Source organism: Xenopus laevis, chromosome 3L (genome assembly GCF_017654675.1).
Source record: "Xenopus laevis strain J_2021 chromosome 3L, Xenopus_laevis_v10.1, whole genome shotgun sequence".
In the NCBI taxonomy this organism is placed as follows: Eukaryota; Metazoa; Chordata; class Amphibia; order Anura; family Pipidae; genus Xenopus; species Xenopus laevis.
In genome coordinates this window covers 14642275-14660119 of record NC_054375.1, presented here as the reverse complement: position 1 = coordinate 14660119, position 17845 = coordinate 14642275, and the positions used below count along the sequence as shown (strand labels likewise).

The 17845-nt window shown below is 41.4% G+C and overlaps 1 protein-coding gene across 3 annotated transcripts; it reads left to right on the top strand.

The window, feature by feature from the left end:
- Positions 1-1211: 1211 nt before the first annotated feature.
- ccdc77.L (coiled-coil domain containing 77 L homeolog) lies at positions 1212-17480 on the top strand. 3 transcript variants are annotated; one of them, XM_018241140.2, is made up of 12 exons: positions 1212-1367; positions 4350-4423; positions 6327-6549; positions 7260-7402; positions 10592-10688; positions 11400-11472; positions 11601-11689; positions 11851-11999; positions 12199-12457; positions 12548-12673; positions 16569-16721; positions 17055-17480. In XM_018241140.2, the coding sequence occupies exons 2-12, from the start codon at positions 4386-4388 to the stop codon at positions 17199-17201; spliced, it is 1497 nt and encodes a 498-aa protein (XP_018096629.1). In that variant the 5' UTR covers positions 1212-1367; positions 4350-4385; the 3' UTR covers positions 17202-17480.
- Positions 17481-17845: the final 365 nt, after the last annotated feature.

Sequence of the window (17845 nt, the reverse complement as noted above, 5' to 3'; positions counted from 1 at the left end):
TTTTAATTCAAAATCAAATAAGTCAAGACTATATATCACCTTTTCAGTATACTAGGGATGTATGTAAGGTATGGGGAACTTCTTGGCATTTTGCACCCCCAATGTGGTGGAGCCAATGCAAACCCCCTGCACTTACCTTTCCTGCACTTAGACTGGTGGGTTCTGGCAAAATACCAGAGGGGCTGCTGTAAGATGCCACATACAGTCACTATTTAGGGGGATGTTTTGGTGGGAGTTAAATCACTAGTGGTGCACACAATGTTTTCACCTTTTCTCATGGCAGACCTGACCCTGCATAAGAGACAAAGCCAAAGTCTAAGGGCCCTAGGGAGCCAGCCATCATATATGGGCTGTTGGTTGGCCACTAGAGAATACGTCAGCAGCTTCAGAAATCAGAAATACAAATTCTTGAGACCATCTTAGGTAAGGAGTGATATCCTCAATGAATAACTTCCAATGTATCCACTTGAATAGAACTGAGGTCTGATTTGTTCAATAAATGACTTCAGTGATAGAAAGAATAGAACCCCTTTTCCGTCAGGTACTAAAAATGGTCCCCCAAATCAGTTCTCTTTATACTTTCAAAATCAACAACCACCGGAGTTAAAAAAAATCAATAAATTGGCAGCTATAAATTACCACCAATCAATAATCAACCTTCCATAATTCCCAGGTGCCATTCGGTCAGTTCATTGATGTTTTATTAATCTCAATTGACGAATAGCTTAAACACTTCTATATAGAATATATAGCTGGTAATTTATTGATATTTTAAGTTTTTTTAACTCTGGTGGTCGTTGATTTTATAAGTATAAAGAGAACTGGTTTGGGGGACCATTCTTAGTACTTGATGGAAAAGGGGTTCTATAATATTCTTTCTCTCACTGAAGTCAAATTCTTGAGACTAGTCACTGCCAGAGGGAAACAGACTGAATTGAAAACAAGTGTTGTTATAATTTTTATTATTAATCATAATACGCAAGAATAACACATATAGTGTGTGCAGATACAAAATACGGAGGTGTCGTAATGCCCTTTGCATGTCAGGCGTTTGTCTTGGAATCTGCAATTTGAGGCGATGATTGTGTTTCGGGAATTGTAGTTTAAACAGGGGCCTAATGTCACAGGAAGCGCCGCAGATCAAAAATAGAGAAAACTACAAATCCCAGAAGTCACCCCGGTGAGCCGACTCAAAGTATCGCCCTTGCTGAGTGGCTGGACGGTAGTTCCGGAATGAAGCGGGCGCCTGATTGGTGTAGCGTGTGGAGGCGGGATGTTTGGAATCGGGCAGTTTGAAGGGAGGAGACAGCTGGCGGCAGGAGAAGCGCGGAGTTGCCTTGGTAGCAGAATTGGAAGCTGAGGGACAGGTAGGTGCAATGTAACATTTGGGGGACAGGGGTTATATAAATAAATGTATTAAAACTATAGAGTTTTGTGGTTGCTGAGTAGTGTACAATATACTGTGTGGCCTCTTTATATAAAGGCATGGCCTGTGTAATGCTCATTTATGTACAGACAAACTAGTACTAATGTCTGTCCCTTATACACAGGCACGTCCAGCCACTGGGAGCTACAGGCTCCTTCTATACAGATAATAAATAGTGAGGGGGACTTACCTTTAACGAGTGATATTCTGAGACAAATTGCAATTGGTTTTCTTTTTTTTGTGATTTTGTTTTCTTTATTCAGCAGCTCTCCAGTTTGCAATTTCAGCCATCTGGTTTCTAGGATCCGAATTACCCTAACAGGGCCGGGCCAAGGTATTTTGGCACCCCAGGCAAGGGCTTCAATCCGTGCCTCCACCCTGTCCTATAATACTATTCCCCACCTTACCATTCATATTGCCGCCATTTGTACCTGTGCTAACTGCAGTCAATCTCTGTAGCATAAACCAAAACATCCATCATATTGTTACCCCCAATCTGTAGCATAAACCAAAATATCCACCATATTGTTACCCCAATCTATAGCTATGCCAGCGGCAGCCAAAATAAATATTGCCCCTTATTTGTACCTGTGTCAGCAGGAGCCAAAAATCCATCACTTTGCCCCAAACATCTGTGTACCTGTGCCAGCAGCCACCATATTGCCCCATGTACCTGAGCCAACAGCAGCCAATCGGTCATATTGCCCCCAATATGTATCTGTACCAGCAGCAGCCAAAAAATACACAAAATTGCACCCAAATATGTACTTGTGCCGGCAGAAGCCAAAAATCTATCATATTGCCCCAAATATGTATCTGTGCCAGCAGCAGCCAAAAATCGATCACATTACCCCCAAATATGTTGCTGTGCCAGCAGCAACCAAAAATCCATCATATTGCCCCAAATATGTACTTGTGCCAGCAGCAGCCAAAAATCCATCATGTTGCACCTGAATATGTATCTGTGCCAGCAGCAGCCAAAAATCCATCATATTGTACCTGAATATGTATCTGTGCCAGCAGCAGCCAAAATTCCATCATATTGCCCCCAAATATGTACCTGTGCCAGCAGCAGCCAAAAATCTAAACTAGAATTAGTCTTTCCATAAGATGCTAAAAGTTAGTTGGTTGTTCACCTTCAAACAACTAGTTGTTTTCAGATCACCAGAAATAACGACTGTTTTTAATTACTTTCTATTTTCTATGTGTCACTGTTTTGAAGTGTCATTTATCACCTTCTAAAGCAGCTCTGGGAGAGGGGGTCACTGACCCTTTCAACTGTTTTAAATTGATACATTTCTTATCTTTTGTCCCTGCTGAGCAGAATCTCTGGGTTTCATTAAAGGGGTTATTCACCTCTGAGATAACTTTTAGTATGGTGTAGACTAGAGAGTGATATTCTGAGACAATTTGCAATTGGTTTTCATGTTTTATTATTTGTGGTTTTTGCATTATTTAGCTTTTTATTCAGCAGCTCTCCAGTTTGCAGTTTCCAATATCTGGTTGCTAGGGTCCAAATTACCTTAGCAACCATGCATTGATTTGAATAAGAGACTGTAATATGAATAGGAGAAGCCTGAATAGAAAGATCATTAATAAAACGTAACAATACATTTGTAGCCTTACAGACCATTTGTTTTTAGAAGGGGGTCCGCGACGCCCATTTGAAAGCTGCAAAGAGTCAGAAGAAAAAGGGAAATAACTAATAAAACTATAAAAAAACAAATAATGAAAACCAATTGAAAAGTTGCTTAGAATTGGCCGTTCTATAACATAATAAAAGTTATCTTAAAGGTGAACAACCCCTTTAAAGGCAGCTGTTGGAATTGATACAATATTTGCTAATACTCCAGAGATTCTGCTGAAAAATGTATCAACTTAATGTTGCAAAATTGTAACAGTTTAGAATCGGCACCTGCATTATTGAGCTGCCAGACTCCAGAGACACGAACATTAAATTTTAAACTTAGATTTTGGAAAAACAGTTAAAAATAAATAATGAAAAAGTAATTGAAAAAAGTCTTTATTTCTGGGGAACAATCTGAAAACAAATGAACTGAAAAAAGTGTTTGGAAGGTGAACTTCCGCTTTAAAGGTGAACCACCCCTTTAACGAACTACTACTTTTTTTTATTCTTTTTCCAATGTGTCCTGTTTTTCCAGTTTCTATTGAACTTTTGTGTTCATTGATTTCCCAGAAGAGAGTTAAGCTAGCCACACAATGTCCTGCATCTAGGCTGTCACTGGCTGGGACTCTTATAGCAAGTAGATGGGCAATCCTCAATCCACCAGGATCACATAATTGTCTTTTCTGATGGAAATATCTGTCATTTGGTCAAATAGACCAAGTGAAATGTGCCCATGCATCTCTATGGCCTCTAGCATGGCATCCATCCAGTCGGCCTACAGGTTAATCAGCAGGAGTACTGTACTGGTCAGGCCCATGCTTGGCCACCTTATCTGACTTAATTGGTCAGATCTCCATACTATACAGTGGTGACATTGCATTAATCTGATCCAATCATAGTAAGTTAGGTTGAAAAAAGACATGTCCATCAAGTTCAACCTTTTAAGTCTTTATATAATCTGTCTAACTGGCAGTTGATCCAGAGGAAGGCAAAAAAAAAGCATTTGAAGACTCCAAAATGGCAATGGGACCAGTCCCTGGATCAACCTGTACTATGAGTTATCTTCCATAAACCAGTCAGCTGCATCCTAGTGGGCAACCCATCTGTTCAGCCAATCAGAAAATCCACCTCATTTAGGACAAGATCATACAGTTTGGTCAGCTTTTTCTTGTTCCTCTCCATCAAGCTCAGCGTGTATACGTCTGTGTGTATTTATATATGTTTAGCTCAAACAGTAAGTATTCGTTACTACTTTCATCTGATTAAAATAGCGTATTTTCCCTTTTTTTCTTGTAGCTGGCAATTGGTGATCTTTGAAAAAGGGTGTAAAATATGGACTTTTCACCTCCACATGGCTTGCGAGGAGGAAGGTGAGTCTAAAGCACAATTTTTGTTTTTCAGGAAGAACATATATTTATAAAGACAATAACAAAGGCAACCCAGTGCATATTCATAGCACATATCTTTAAAGGAGACATACCTTCATATGTAATAAATGGCAGTAAATTTGCACAGGAGCCGTAAACCATAGCAGCCAATAAGGCGTTTGCTTTTAAACAGGTGACTGTTAAATTCTACCTGCTGATTGGTTGCTATGGGTAACTGCCCTGGGCAAACTTAGTGCCTTTCATTACGGAAGCCCCATATTGTCTAAAAAGAAGAATCTGCCAGTGCAGTATACTCTTTTAAATATAGAAGGAATGTGATTAAAAAAGTGTTTTGGCTGATTTATTGGAAAATATCCGCAAAACCTTAATAGGTTTTGTACAATAGGAACCAATCCGCGGCTAAGTGGACCTGATAGGGAACAGAAGCCTGTCATTTTTCCTGCGCTACTGTGCTTCTGGCAGGGACCATTAGGACATGTGCACCCTTCATTTGAAACACAGACAGGAACCTTAGCAGATCTATAGGGAGCTCCAAAAAATTGGACATTTTTAAAAATATTAATTTTTAGCCCAAACTAAAACCAGCACCGTATATTATTAAATTTTGCCTACAATATAAGGTGATTTTTTACCAATCCTATATGTCTCTTTTAAAAATATATATGTGTGTGTGTATATATATATATATATATATATATATATATATATATATATATATATAATTTTTTTTTTTTTTTTTACATACATATAATTTAAAATATAACTACTCAAAGTCACTGGAGACATGTATAACTAGTTGGCACCTGTATAGCTAATAAGATATAGTCTTGTTTTTGTGGCTATTGTTTGATAGTATTTGCTACATGGTATAAATAGTACTTTTCATTTTGCTAGTTTTAACCTTGAAAAAGGTATCAAGCAGGAGCCCGAAAGACACTGGTGACATTTATGGTATAAAGCATGGATATTGAAGTGTGAACCACCTTTATTTTATGTATTTTATGTATTCTACCTTTTTGATATTGGATATCTTTAAAGATTTATATTTTTATGGCTTATAGATATAAAAGGGGAAATATTGGGATCAGACATGTCCATTAAGCTCAACCTTTTAAAGGAACAGTAACATCAAACAATTATAGTGCTTTAAAGTAATATAAATATAATGCAGTGGTTTCCTGCACTTCTAAGGGTAAGGGCACACAATAAGATTAAGGGAGATTTAGTGGCCCAGCGACAAATCGCCTCTTCTTCATCGACTAACCTCCCTGAAAACCCTTCCCATTGGCTATAATCTCAATAGCTGGTGGGATGGCACTCAGAGTGCTTCGTTTTCCGAAGTTTCCCTGTGAGACAACTTTGGGCTACTTGAAAAACTAAGTGCTCCAAGTGCCATCCCACTGGCGATTTAGATTCTTGCCGACAGGAAGGCTTTTCAGGGAGATTAGTGGCCAAAGAAGAGGCGGTTTGTCTCCCCGAATCTTAGCGTGTGCCCTTACCCTAAAACAGCTGTGTTTGCTTCAGAAACACTACTTTTGTTTATATAAATAAGCTGCTGTGTAGCAGTGGGGACAGTCATTCAAAGGAGAAAAGGCTCAGGTTACACAGCAGATAAGCCCTGTAGAACATAATGGTGTTTTCTGTCATCCACTATTTAACCTGTGCCATATAGCCTTTTTTCAATTTCCGCCATTGCTACACAGTAGCTTGTTTATATGAACTATAGTCATGTTTCTAAAGCAAACACATCAGTTTTACCAGTGCAGGGCAACAGTACATGATATTTTCATTACTATAAAACACAGGTGTTACTGTTCCTTTAAGGGGGGATATGACATGGCTTTTTACCTTCATAGACCATTCAGTTTCTACACTGCTTTCTTAGGTACAGGTCACCTTCCCTGCAAGATACCACCATAAGTTCCAGCCACACCCAGAAGAACGGAGGGGACTCCACTCCACTGCCTCCAATCAACGAGCGCCTGGCATTCCTGCGCCCATCCAGAGAGCTGTTAGAGTATTACCGCAAGAAGATCGCTGAGTTTGACGAGGAACATGAGGATCTAGTAAAGCGACTGGAGCAATACAAAGCTACCTATGAGGAGCAGGTCAATATGTGTCTCTGTTTTAGAGCAATATATCACTGACATATTTTGCAGAGAATATGCATCAGTCCCTGTCCCACTGAAGCTTACAATCTATTGCATTCACTCACTTTAGGGTCAGTTTTATCAGGAGACAACCCGACGGTAAGTTTTCAATTCGTGGGAGGAAACCACAATCCCATGAGGAACCTACATTAGCAAATCGTGCCCAGGCTGTAACTTAAAATTAGGCAGACAGTTAGGATACTGCACAATCGACTCTTTGGTATGCCTTTGGAATGCATGGTGCGGTGGCATCCACATATCCATATCCAGGCCAAACTCTTCCTTTGCTCACCCAGAACATGAACTTACTATGCCTTACTTCTACCCCTGGCAGTCCATATTTATTGACTCTCGTCTTCTTCTCCCTGATTCTTCTTCAGTGACATCAGTGAAGGGCAGGCAGGTTGGACGTGGGTCTATAAATACAGGTGGCTTGCCAGGTTTGCGAGTGGATGGGATACGGTTGGGTGCAGGATGATACACACCTCTCTATTAGGCGAGTTTAAATGCTACCCCTATTTTTTTTTTTGTCGCTAGGATTCAGTTATCATAGATCCCGTCCAATAGCACAGGTGGTCATTGAGGCTGAAAGTGTACGCAGTCAGCTACAGCAGTGCAGCAGAAGTGTATCTGTGCACTAATTACACACCCTTCTTGTCTCTCAACAGCACAAGCTGCAGTGGGAGATGCGTCAGCGCGAGGAAGAGATTGCAGAACTGCAGAAGGCACTGAGCGACATGCAGGTTTATCTATTCCAGGAACGTGAGCATGTACTGCGCCTGTACTCAGAGAATGATAGGCTGAAAATCAGGTGAGCAGACCCCACATGTAAAAAAGAGTCTTGGACGAATACACCAATAGCGTTAGAAAGAATTGTATTTGCACATAATTTACTGCTAATTTTTTAATAGCTTATGTGCTACTTGGTCTTTTCTGTGAATTATGTATCTTAAAGGACCAGTAACATCAAAGTTTCTTTTTAAAAATTCGTTAGTATACCACAAAAAAAAACCCAAGACTAATTAAACTTTAGAATCGCACAGCCTTTATTAAGAAATAATTTACCCAAACTCCGCTTGCGCTCCTCTTCAGACACGGCGACGATCCATTGTGCTGCAGCACGATGGATCGCCTTTTCTGAAGAGGAGCGCAAGCAGAGTTTCGGTAAGTTATTTCTTAATAAAGGATGTGCAGTTTTAAAGCTTAATTAGTCTTGGTGGGTTTTTTCGTTGTATACTAACATATTGTTTTTAAAAAAATTTACTGTTCCTGGTCCTTTAAAGGGCAACTAAAGTGTAAGATAGAATAAGGCTAGAAATGCAGTATTTTGTATACTAAACATAAACATAAACATGAACTTACTACACCACAAGCCTAATCAAACAAATTTATGCTTTCAAAGTTGGCTACAGAGGGTCACCATCTTGTAACTTTGTTAAACATCTTTTCAAGACCAAGACTGTGCACATGCTCAGTGTGGTCTGGGCTGCTTAGAGATCGTCATAAATGATCAAACAGCACAAGTCAAATAATATCTGCCAGAAGCGATACAGCAAGACTGATTACCGTATATACTCGAGTATAAGCCGAGTTTTTCAGCATCCAAAATGTGCTGAAAAAGTCTACCTCGGCTTATACTCGGGTCAGCGGGCAGTAGCTGAGATTGCAGTCACTTTTAATCATTCCTATACCAACAGTTCACTTGGGGAGAGACTGCAATATCCCACAATGCCCTCTGTTGGTTTTATGAAAGAATAACAGTGCGCCCTCTGTTGGTTATATCAAAGAATAACAGTGACTGCAATATCACACAGCGCCATCTGTTGGTTGTATCAAAGAATAACAGTGACTGCAATATCACACAGCGCCATCTGTTGGTTATATCAAAGAATAACAGTGACTGCAATATCACACAGCGCCATCTGTTGGTTGTATCAAAGAATAACAGTGACTGCAATATCACACAGCGCCATCTGTTGGTTATATCAAAGAATAACAGTAACTGCAATATCACACAGCGCCATCTGTTGGTTGTATCAAAGAATAACAGTGACTTCAATATCACACAGCGCCCTCTGTTAGTTGTATAATGGATTAACAGTGATGGCAATATCACACAGCACCCTCTGTTGGTTATACGAAAGATTAACAGTGATGGCAATATCACACAGCACTCTCTGCACAATTCTCTGTCACCATCAACTTTGCAAAGAAGTCCGGTTGATCGCTTGGGGAGTCTCTTTGGCGGAATGTGCGTTGCTGGGAGACAGGGCTGTAGTTGTGTCTAGGCTTATACTAGAGTCAATAAGTTTTCCCAGTTTTCGTAGGTAAAATTAGGTACCTCGGCTTATACTCGGATCAGCTTATACTCGAGTATATACGGTAATAATCAGAATATACAGACTGCACTGGGTCCTGTGTTGTCATGTAATCTAATGTGGATTTTATAGTTTTTGTAATGTTTAATACAAACTTTCTCCAACTCTGCAGAACCAGTGGCTGCAGCAAAATAATCCTCCAAATAGAATCCCAGTTTATCTGTTTAAATCTTGCTCCATGAGCTTTTTGTCCCTGCAGCTGGAGTTGGAAACAGTAAAGGGGATGTAAAGGCAAAAATAAAATCCAATACAAAGCTCTACACAGTTGCCGATTGCTCTACAGAGAAACAAATAAAGCTGCTTGAGTTCTGCATGGCTGGGAAGTAAGGAAGGGGCTCCCCCTGCTGTTCATAAGTATGATTGTTTCCCTGCAGAGTAGTTAGGGACTGTCTGACAATTCCTATCCACAGCAGTAAATGAAGGGAGAATTTCACTGCATACAGTCAGGTTTCTTATAAAAACAGTGCACATTTTTTAATTAAAGTGTATTGGGAGATAGGTTTCATTTTCATTAAAGAAAGTAAAAATGTGATTTTATTTTTTTTTTGCCTTTACATGCCCTTTAATGGTAATATTGGATTGGGCTACCTGGAGGTGGTTGAAAGTAGTGATCACTGCTGCCCTGGGGACTAGTGATGTCCCCATGGGTCAGGGAAGATGGACCTGCAGCTTAAGCCTCCTTGAGCCCCTCCCCTTCTTTCAATCATTTTCAGACCAACCTTCACTTCTCCTCCAAGTCTTTCTTGATCCGGACCAGTAACAAATAATGATGCCCTGAGACACATTTCCTATCATTCTTAAATGCCCGTTGACAGGTTGGGGTCCTCCCTATTCAATACAAAAAATCTCCAAGAAACAAAAAATACAAATTTATTACATATTATAAAATATCAAAAAAAACCCTCATGGAGCCTAACACGTTTCATGCTTACCTAGCACTTAGTCATAGGCAATCCCTATTAACAAGGAACAAAAGAAATGTGTGAAACTAGCTAGTTACTTGAAAGACAAGAGACAATCACATTGGCATCACATTTGACACAATAAGGGGGTTATTTACTCAATTTTTTTCTGCTCAAAATTTTATGGCAAAAACTTGAACTTTTAGAGAACAAAAAAAACCTTGAATTGTTTTCAGATTTATTATACCCCTGAAGCTGCTAGAAATCCATATCCGGAAATCCGCCATCTCAAACTCACTGAGGTCATGTGGAAGTCAGTGGCAGATGTCCCTTTTATAATTTGAAAATTATTGTCTCATATTCCAAGAAAGTTGCGCTTTTCGGGGGATAACCATAAGCGATTCAGGTGTCAAACCCGAAAAATTCGTACAATTCGAGTTTTCGTACAATTTCATCGAGTCTTTCCCGACCTGACTTTTTAGAGTTATTTTATTGATGAATAAGATAAAATTGTGGATCATCATTTATTTATATAGCGCTGTCAAGATACGCAGTGCTTTGTGGATGCGAGTTTGGTCGAGCTTGGTTTAATAAAAACATGAGATAAATTTGAAATTTAGTAAATAACCCCCTAAGTGATGGGTTGTGCCTAAGCACTTCTAATCGTTATCCAGAGTTTGGAGACAGGGAGATGAATGCATATTTATTGGCTCATTGCAGAGAGTTGGAGGATAGGAAGAAGATCCAGAAGCTTCTGGCTTTAGTTGGGACCAGCGAGGGTGACATTACTTACTTCCACAAGGAGCCTCCAAGCAAGGTAAGCACCCCTGGGTATTCCAATAAATTCAAATGCTCTCATATTAACCCCTGTGGGAATATATATAGATATATAGAGATATATATATATATATATATAGATATATAGATATATAGAGATATAGATAGATATAGATAGATATAGATAGATATAGATAGAGATAGATAGAGATAGATAGAGATAGATAGAGATAGATAGATAGATAGATAGATATAGATAGATAGATAGATAGAGATATATATATATATATATATATATATATATATATATATATATATATAGATAGATATATATAGATATAGATATATATATATATAATCTTTTGTCTGCCAGGTGTGATGTCATCTTTGTTTAGGAACGCACTGGATTACTTCTGGGTTCATTCCAGCCATAGTATTCTGATTATTTTTACCCCCTAGTGTTGGGGTGCCCTCTTTCTCATGGTCAGCTGTTTCTTGGCATGGCTTCCTAGGGCCCAAAAACAATTATGTGCAATAGGAAAATCCATTTGAGCTTTTCAGTTTGGTCCAAGACTTGCGTGATGGGGAAAGTATCAGCACAGTAACAGGCATTAGGGAGAATCAGAGCTTCTTATCTGTGTATGTACTAGCAGGGCAAGCAATGACTTACTGTTCTTCAGGGGCATGTTACTAATACAAGCCCAGGTGTCATCTCCAATTAACTTTCCCTTTAATTTTTCAATGATTGCAGGTCACCATACCCCAACGCACTGTTCAGTCTGGGGATCCGTATGACCGGAAAGTGCAGCGTTCAGGCCGGGCAGGTTAGTGACTAGTTTTGTGCTTCAAAACTGTATCACCTAAAATGGTGGAAATGCTGTGTAAACATGGATTTTGCTTCAATGTGTCTAAAATAAATGTCAGTAGTTGACCCCCTGCTTTCCACCTACAGGTGTAAAACAGGTGCCCCTGAAAGCACCTGGGAAGCAAGACAGAACCAAAGCAGCTGAGAAGGAGGACCCCCAGATTCTTTTGCTTCAGGTAAATCCACGTTGCATATTTATTTATAGATATGGGGGTTCTGCCTGTTGCTCTACGAGACATTTTCTTTTACTTTTTTTTTTTAAATGGCCTAAATTTATTACAAAATTTTGGGGGGTTTTTTGTGCTGAAATTAAACTGCAGCCTTTTCCTCTGTCCAGGTGGAGGCGCTGCAGGCCCAGTTGGAAGAGCAGACACGACTATCCAAAGAGCAGATAGAGACTCTGTTGGAGGACCGGAAGGTTCGTATGGAAGAAGCTCAGGTGCAGCACCAGAGAGACCAGGACAAAATGAAAGCAATGACTGATAAGTGAGTGTGTGCAAAATGTGGAAGAATTCTGTATTACATGAGAATTAAATGAAATTCTGTACACGGGATTTCATGGGAATCAGCCCAATTGTTAACACCTTTAGGGTGCAACCTGCCATATTCAATGATAATGACTTTGTTTGAAGCAACTTGTACAACACAGGATACTTCCTCTAGAACTAATGTGAATCTTTGCCAGATTAAACAAGACCCAGAAGCTGCTGTATGAGAGCACCAGGGATTTCCTGCAGCTGAAATTTGAGTGCCGGGCCAATGAGAAATCTTGGATGGCCGAGAAGGATCGGCTGCTCCGAGAGCTAGACCGCTGCCGAGAGCAGCTGGCGTTCAGTATAGACCCGGAGCAAGAGCGGGAACACGAGCGAGAACACGAGCGTGAGATTCTGCGTTTGTCATTGGCTGAGAAGGCAACTCGGAGCTCACACAGTGAGGAAGTGAAGGTAATTCCCTGGCAATACAACCAGTCCATAGATGAGCAGTATGAATATAAATACTATGGTTTTCAGTTTCTTATCCATCTGCTCATTCAGTCCCTTACAGAGCAACTTGCACAAGCCCATCGACTCTCTGAAATGTACCGGGAACAGTGCGTGACCCTGGAGGATGAGCTTGGAAGGATACGAGAGGAGGGAGACGTGGGGAGGGAAATCTTCAAGGTGAGCACTTAATACCTTATAAAGGGCCCCTATGTTGTGTCTATTTTCCTTTTTCTAAAGAAAATACTATATGATGAATGTATATTTCTCTGACGTCTCCGGGGAACACGTGAGACCTATGGGGTAAAGCTCCATCATCCAGGAGGCAGGACACTTGATTGACATTTGAAAGGGGGCATGCCAGGACTACTCCAGCTTTACCCCTAGCACTTCCTCTTTTACGTCAGTGTCCTGTCCACAGGAGGATGGACCTGCCGGTCTTTAGACCCAACTAAAGGATTCTTCGGTCAACGGTTAACGCTAACAACCGGGGCTAGACTTGGGGCAGACTTCTTGTTCCCACAAGGTTAACCCCCAACGCGAGAAATACACTGCCCGGGGCCATATTCTCATACAGGAGAGGCCTTCCAGATCCAAACCTGACACCTGAGGGGGACTAGGGACTCTGGCCAGGAACCGCTGAGTAATTGCGTTAAGAGAAATCTCTTATGCTTTCGTTGCTGGGGACCCGCAGTTAGCAACGGTTACAGCAGTCCCAAACCCCCACCCTTCACCTGCGCAACCAGTATTGCTCTCACCCCTGCACTCGCTACAGCTCACAATAGCCAGTCAATACCTGCAGGGAGCCGGTTACCTTCTGCTCTGGTAACCGAGTGTGCATGGGATGGCGCTGGCATTTTAGGCTGCGTGCCGGCTCCGGCCTCAGCTCCGTGACGTCAGTGGTCTCGCGAGACTTGCAGTGGCCATTTTGTTTTCTCACAGAAGCGCGCCTATCTGCGGTACTACGGAGAAGAGCTGTTTCCCACTAGTCTCCGGTTTAAATAAATAAATATATATAAAGGGCTGCCCCTAGCACCTGACTGGACGCATGGCAGAAGGTAGGGCAGGGGGGCCAATTACCTGGGGTGGAGGACGCACCAGCAGCAGGGGTGACGCAGTTTAAGTATTTTGCACTAAGCGCCATTTTAAATTTCCAAGTGGTCAGGTAGAACCACTCTGCAGGTCTTGCGCACCAGGGGAAGGGGCACCACTAGTACCTATGGAACCCCAACAGTTACAAGAAGCCCAATCTGAGTCTCCTTCACATGAGGGAAATACTCAGAATTCGGTGCCCAGAATGCAAGCAGACATCTCAGCACCACAGTGGGCTATTCAGCTGTCTCAGTTGCTGGCCTCGCTCCAGAATATACCTTCCCTAGCTGTTTCCATCGTAGGCACGATTGCTGACTCCATTGCTGACTCCATTGGAAAGGCTATGTCTAAGATACAGGAAGGGTCCAGGGAAAAATGCAAACTGCCAGTCATTAGCAAAAATTCTGCTTCCCCCCCCCAACTAGGACCCTTGATGCCTCCTACTCTTCAGAGCAGGAAGGCGAAATGTATTCAAGCTCCCAATCTGGGGACGAGGAAGATGGAAGCGCAGACAAAGAAATGTCGCATGATGTAGAGAGTATCATAAGGGCAGTTCTAGAAACACTGAAGCTTGATCCACCCAAAGATCAACAATTACACTCTAAGGGTCTTTTTAAGAGACAACGCAAGACAGTAACAGACTTCCCTTCTCATGATCAACTACAAGCGGTCATGAATGGCACACACCAGATAGAAAATTTCAACCTAACCGCAAATTTTCTAAAATGTACCCATTTCCAAAAGAACTTATTAATAAATGGACGGTACCTCCAGTTGTGGACGCACCAGTCTCAAGGTTATCTAGGAATACTACTTTGCCGGTGAACGATGCAGCGGCATTCAAAGATCCAAATGATAAAAGGATGGAAGGATTCTTGAAAGCTGTTTTTGCAGCCTCTGGATCAGCACTTCGTCCTGCATTATCAGGACTTCAAGACAGTTCATCCAGAGCAAACCTTCTCGAAGTGGCTCAAGAAATGGCAGATGCAAGCCCAGCTTATGTTAGCAAAGATGCACCAGACACAGCCCAGCTGGCAGCACGTACTTCAGCCTTGGCAGTAGCCGCACTCTTCGGCTTAAGAATTGGTGGGCTGACCGTTGTTCCAAAAAGTCACTCATTTTGCTTCCATTCAAGGGATCATGCCTTTTTGGGGAAGAACTGGAAAAGATAATTTCTGAAGCCATAGGTGGCAAGAGTACCTTCCTCAGTCTAAAGCTAGGTCAGCTAACACTTTCCGCAGAGGGAAATTTTTTTGAGGCCAAAATAACAGGACAACAAAGCGTTCTTATGCCCCTTGCAGAACTACCTTTCGCAACAGATTCTCCGACAAATCTCGACCAAGTTGGAAGCCAAATAAAGCCCAGGGTAAGTCATCCCAGGACAAGCACAGCTCCACATGACTGGACAGCGCATCTGGAACCGCAATAGGGGGCAGACTACTGCGGTTTCAGGAGGTTTGGACTCCTGACGCCTGGGTGAGAGAAATAGTGTCAGAAGGATATCATCTAGACTTCTGGGCAATTCCACCTCGGAAATTTTTTATGTCAATAGTGCCCACCGATCTGATAAAAGCACAAGCATTCCACAACTGTGTAACAACATTATGAAAAACGTGTGAGTGATCGTCCCAGTACCACACCAGCATAGAATTTACGGTTTCTACTCCCAATTTATTCATAGTACCGAAAAAGGAGGGGACCTTTCGACCAATTCTGGATCTCAAGGACTTGAACCGATATATCAGGGCCGCAAAATTCAAAATGGAAACATTGCGATCAGTTATAAGGGGGATGGAGCCGAATCAACTACTTATGTCTCTAGATATCAAGGACGCGTATCTCCACGTCCCAATCTGGCCAGCGCACCAATGTTACCTGAGGTTTGCATGCCACAATCACCATTACCAATTTGTGGCGTTACCGTTCGGCCTATCCTCTGCCCCGAGGGTGTTCACAAAGCTAATGGCAGTCACAGCAGCATCAATGAGACTCAAAGGAATATGAGTAATGCCCTATTTGGACGACCTTCTTCTCAAGGCCAATACACTGGAAGAAGCTCAAAGAACCTTGAGTCAAGCAACCAAATTAATACAGCAATTCGAATGGTGGATCAATTGGGACAAGTCTCAAATTTGACCATCACACCGAATGGTCTTTCTAGGTCTGGAGTTGTGTTTCTCCCAGAGAACAAACAACTCAAGTTAGGGAAACAAGTAATCAACCTATTACAATTGCGCCATCCAACTATTCACTAGGCCATGAGGATCCTGGGCTCCATTGTATCTACCATGGAAGCGGTACCGTTTCCACCTTCGATCCCGGGAGTGTCCAATGTTCAGGCAGACTTCCTCAGCAGGCATCAGATAGACCCCAGCGAATGGGAACTTCAGCACAAAGTATTCCAGTCACTAATTCAGCAGTGGAGGCAGCCTCAAATAGATCTGATGGCCTCCAGAAACAATTGCAAGGTCAACCGCTTCTTCGCACGTTACAGAGATCCACAAGCAGAGGGGATCGATGCCATGACACAAATATGGAACTTCAATCTGGCGTATGTATTTACGAAAATCAGTTTCTCTGAGGGGGACACAGGACATCCCACCCGGTTCATGCTTGTATATGGTTAAATGTTACATTTGCGTTCCTGTTCTGTTTTCTTCCTGGTGTCCAGTTTTTGGTACCAACTGATGTAAAAGAGGAAGTGCTAGGGGTAAAGCTGGAGTAGTCCTGGCACGCCCTCTTTAAAATGTCAATCAAGTGTCCTGCCTCCTGGAGGATTTAGCTTTACCCTATAGGTCTCCTGTGTCCCCCTGTCGACCTCAGAGAAACAGATTTAACGGTGAGTACATTAATCATATTTTCTATACCTGCTACTTTGGTCCACTTAGTGTCATGCTGTATGTCCACAACTTTTATCAACAATTATCATGCAATTGCCTGATATCGGTTGTGAGATTTACACTGAATATTATTCTTCTACCAGGAACGTTCAGACAAGGTGGCCAAGCGCCTGCAGTTGATGACCCAGAGATATGAAGCTCTGGAGAAAAGGCGCAACATGGAGGTGGAGGGCTATAAGACTGACATCAAGCTGCTGAGACAGCGGTTAAAGGATGTAGAAAAGCAACTCTTCAAGGTGAGTCTGAGATAGCTTTCACACGTCTCACTGCTGTGTACAAAAACATATCTGTACACTGAAACAAGATGGCAGAGGGAAAATATTAAGTGTTAACACTATTTACCAAGTAGGGGAAAACACATAGGCATAATATTGGGAGCAGCAGTTATATATTCTAGTCTGAAAGGGGGAGTTCAAACTTTAGAACGCTGCGTCACTGTACTAGTAGATTAAACATAGATCTGAAGGCTCATGGGTATAACCAGGCAAACACTTTTTTGTACGCAAGAGCCCTTTGTGGGGGTGGGGTGATAAATGTCCGTTAAGCTTTTCTTCTTATTCTTTTCTCAGGTGACGCTGAACATTGGGCCAGATCAAGATCTTGCAATCCTGGACGCCGTGCGCCAGGGCAATAAAAAGACACAGAAAATTCAAGGGGAACTGCGCAATTTAAAGGCCAAGATTTATGGCCTAGAGAATGAGCTGAGGATCGGATAGAGCAAGGAAAACCAAACTGACCAACTTGCAGCATTGAATGAAAAGCCACAAGTAAAGGTTAGCCCTGGCTCTACATCTACAGGATTATATTAAGCGTTCAGCCAAGAATAAAAGAAATTATTTGCATAACTTGGATCATCTTAAAAGGGGACACTATTGTGAAAACTTTGTGTGTGAGTGTGACAACCTTGTATAATGTACATTAAATAATGTTTTTCATTTTATTTTGCTTATTGGGAGAAGCTGTGACTTTCTGTTTAATAATAATAAAAAAAAACTGGCCAATGGAATTGCAGAGCTGTTAATTATGGGGCAATCTGGGGAACCATAATGACCATTTGGAGGCCTGGGAGGTTTTATTATTTATGTCAGTGCAGCATGGAGGGGTGAAAAGACAAGTTACACCTTAAATCTGGTTAGAAATGCTATATATATATATATATATATATATATATATATATATATATATATATATATATATATATATATATATATTTATTTATCATTTAACTTTTTTATTGATTTTTCAAGTACATAATAAATTGACCAGTGAAGGAAAGGTCGAAGAAGAAGAGAGGGGGGGGGTAATGTTCCTTAATTATTCTCAATTTTGTAGAAATGCTATATTTGATATACTAAACGTA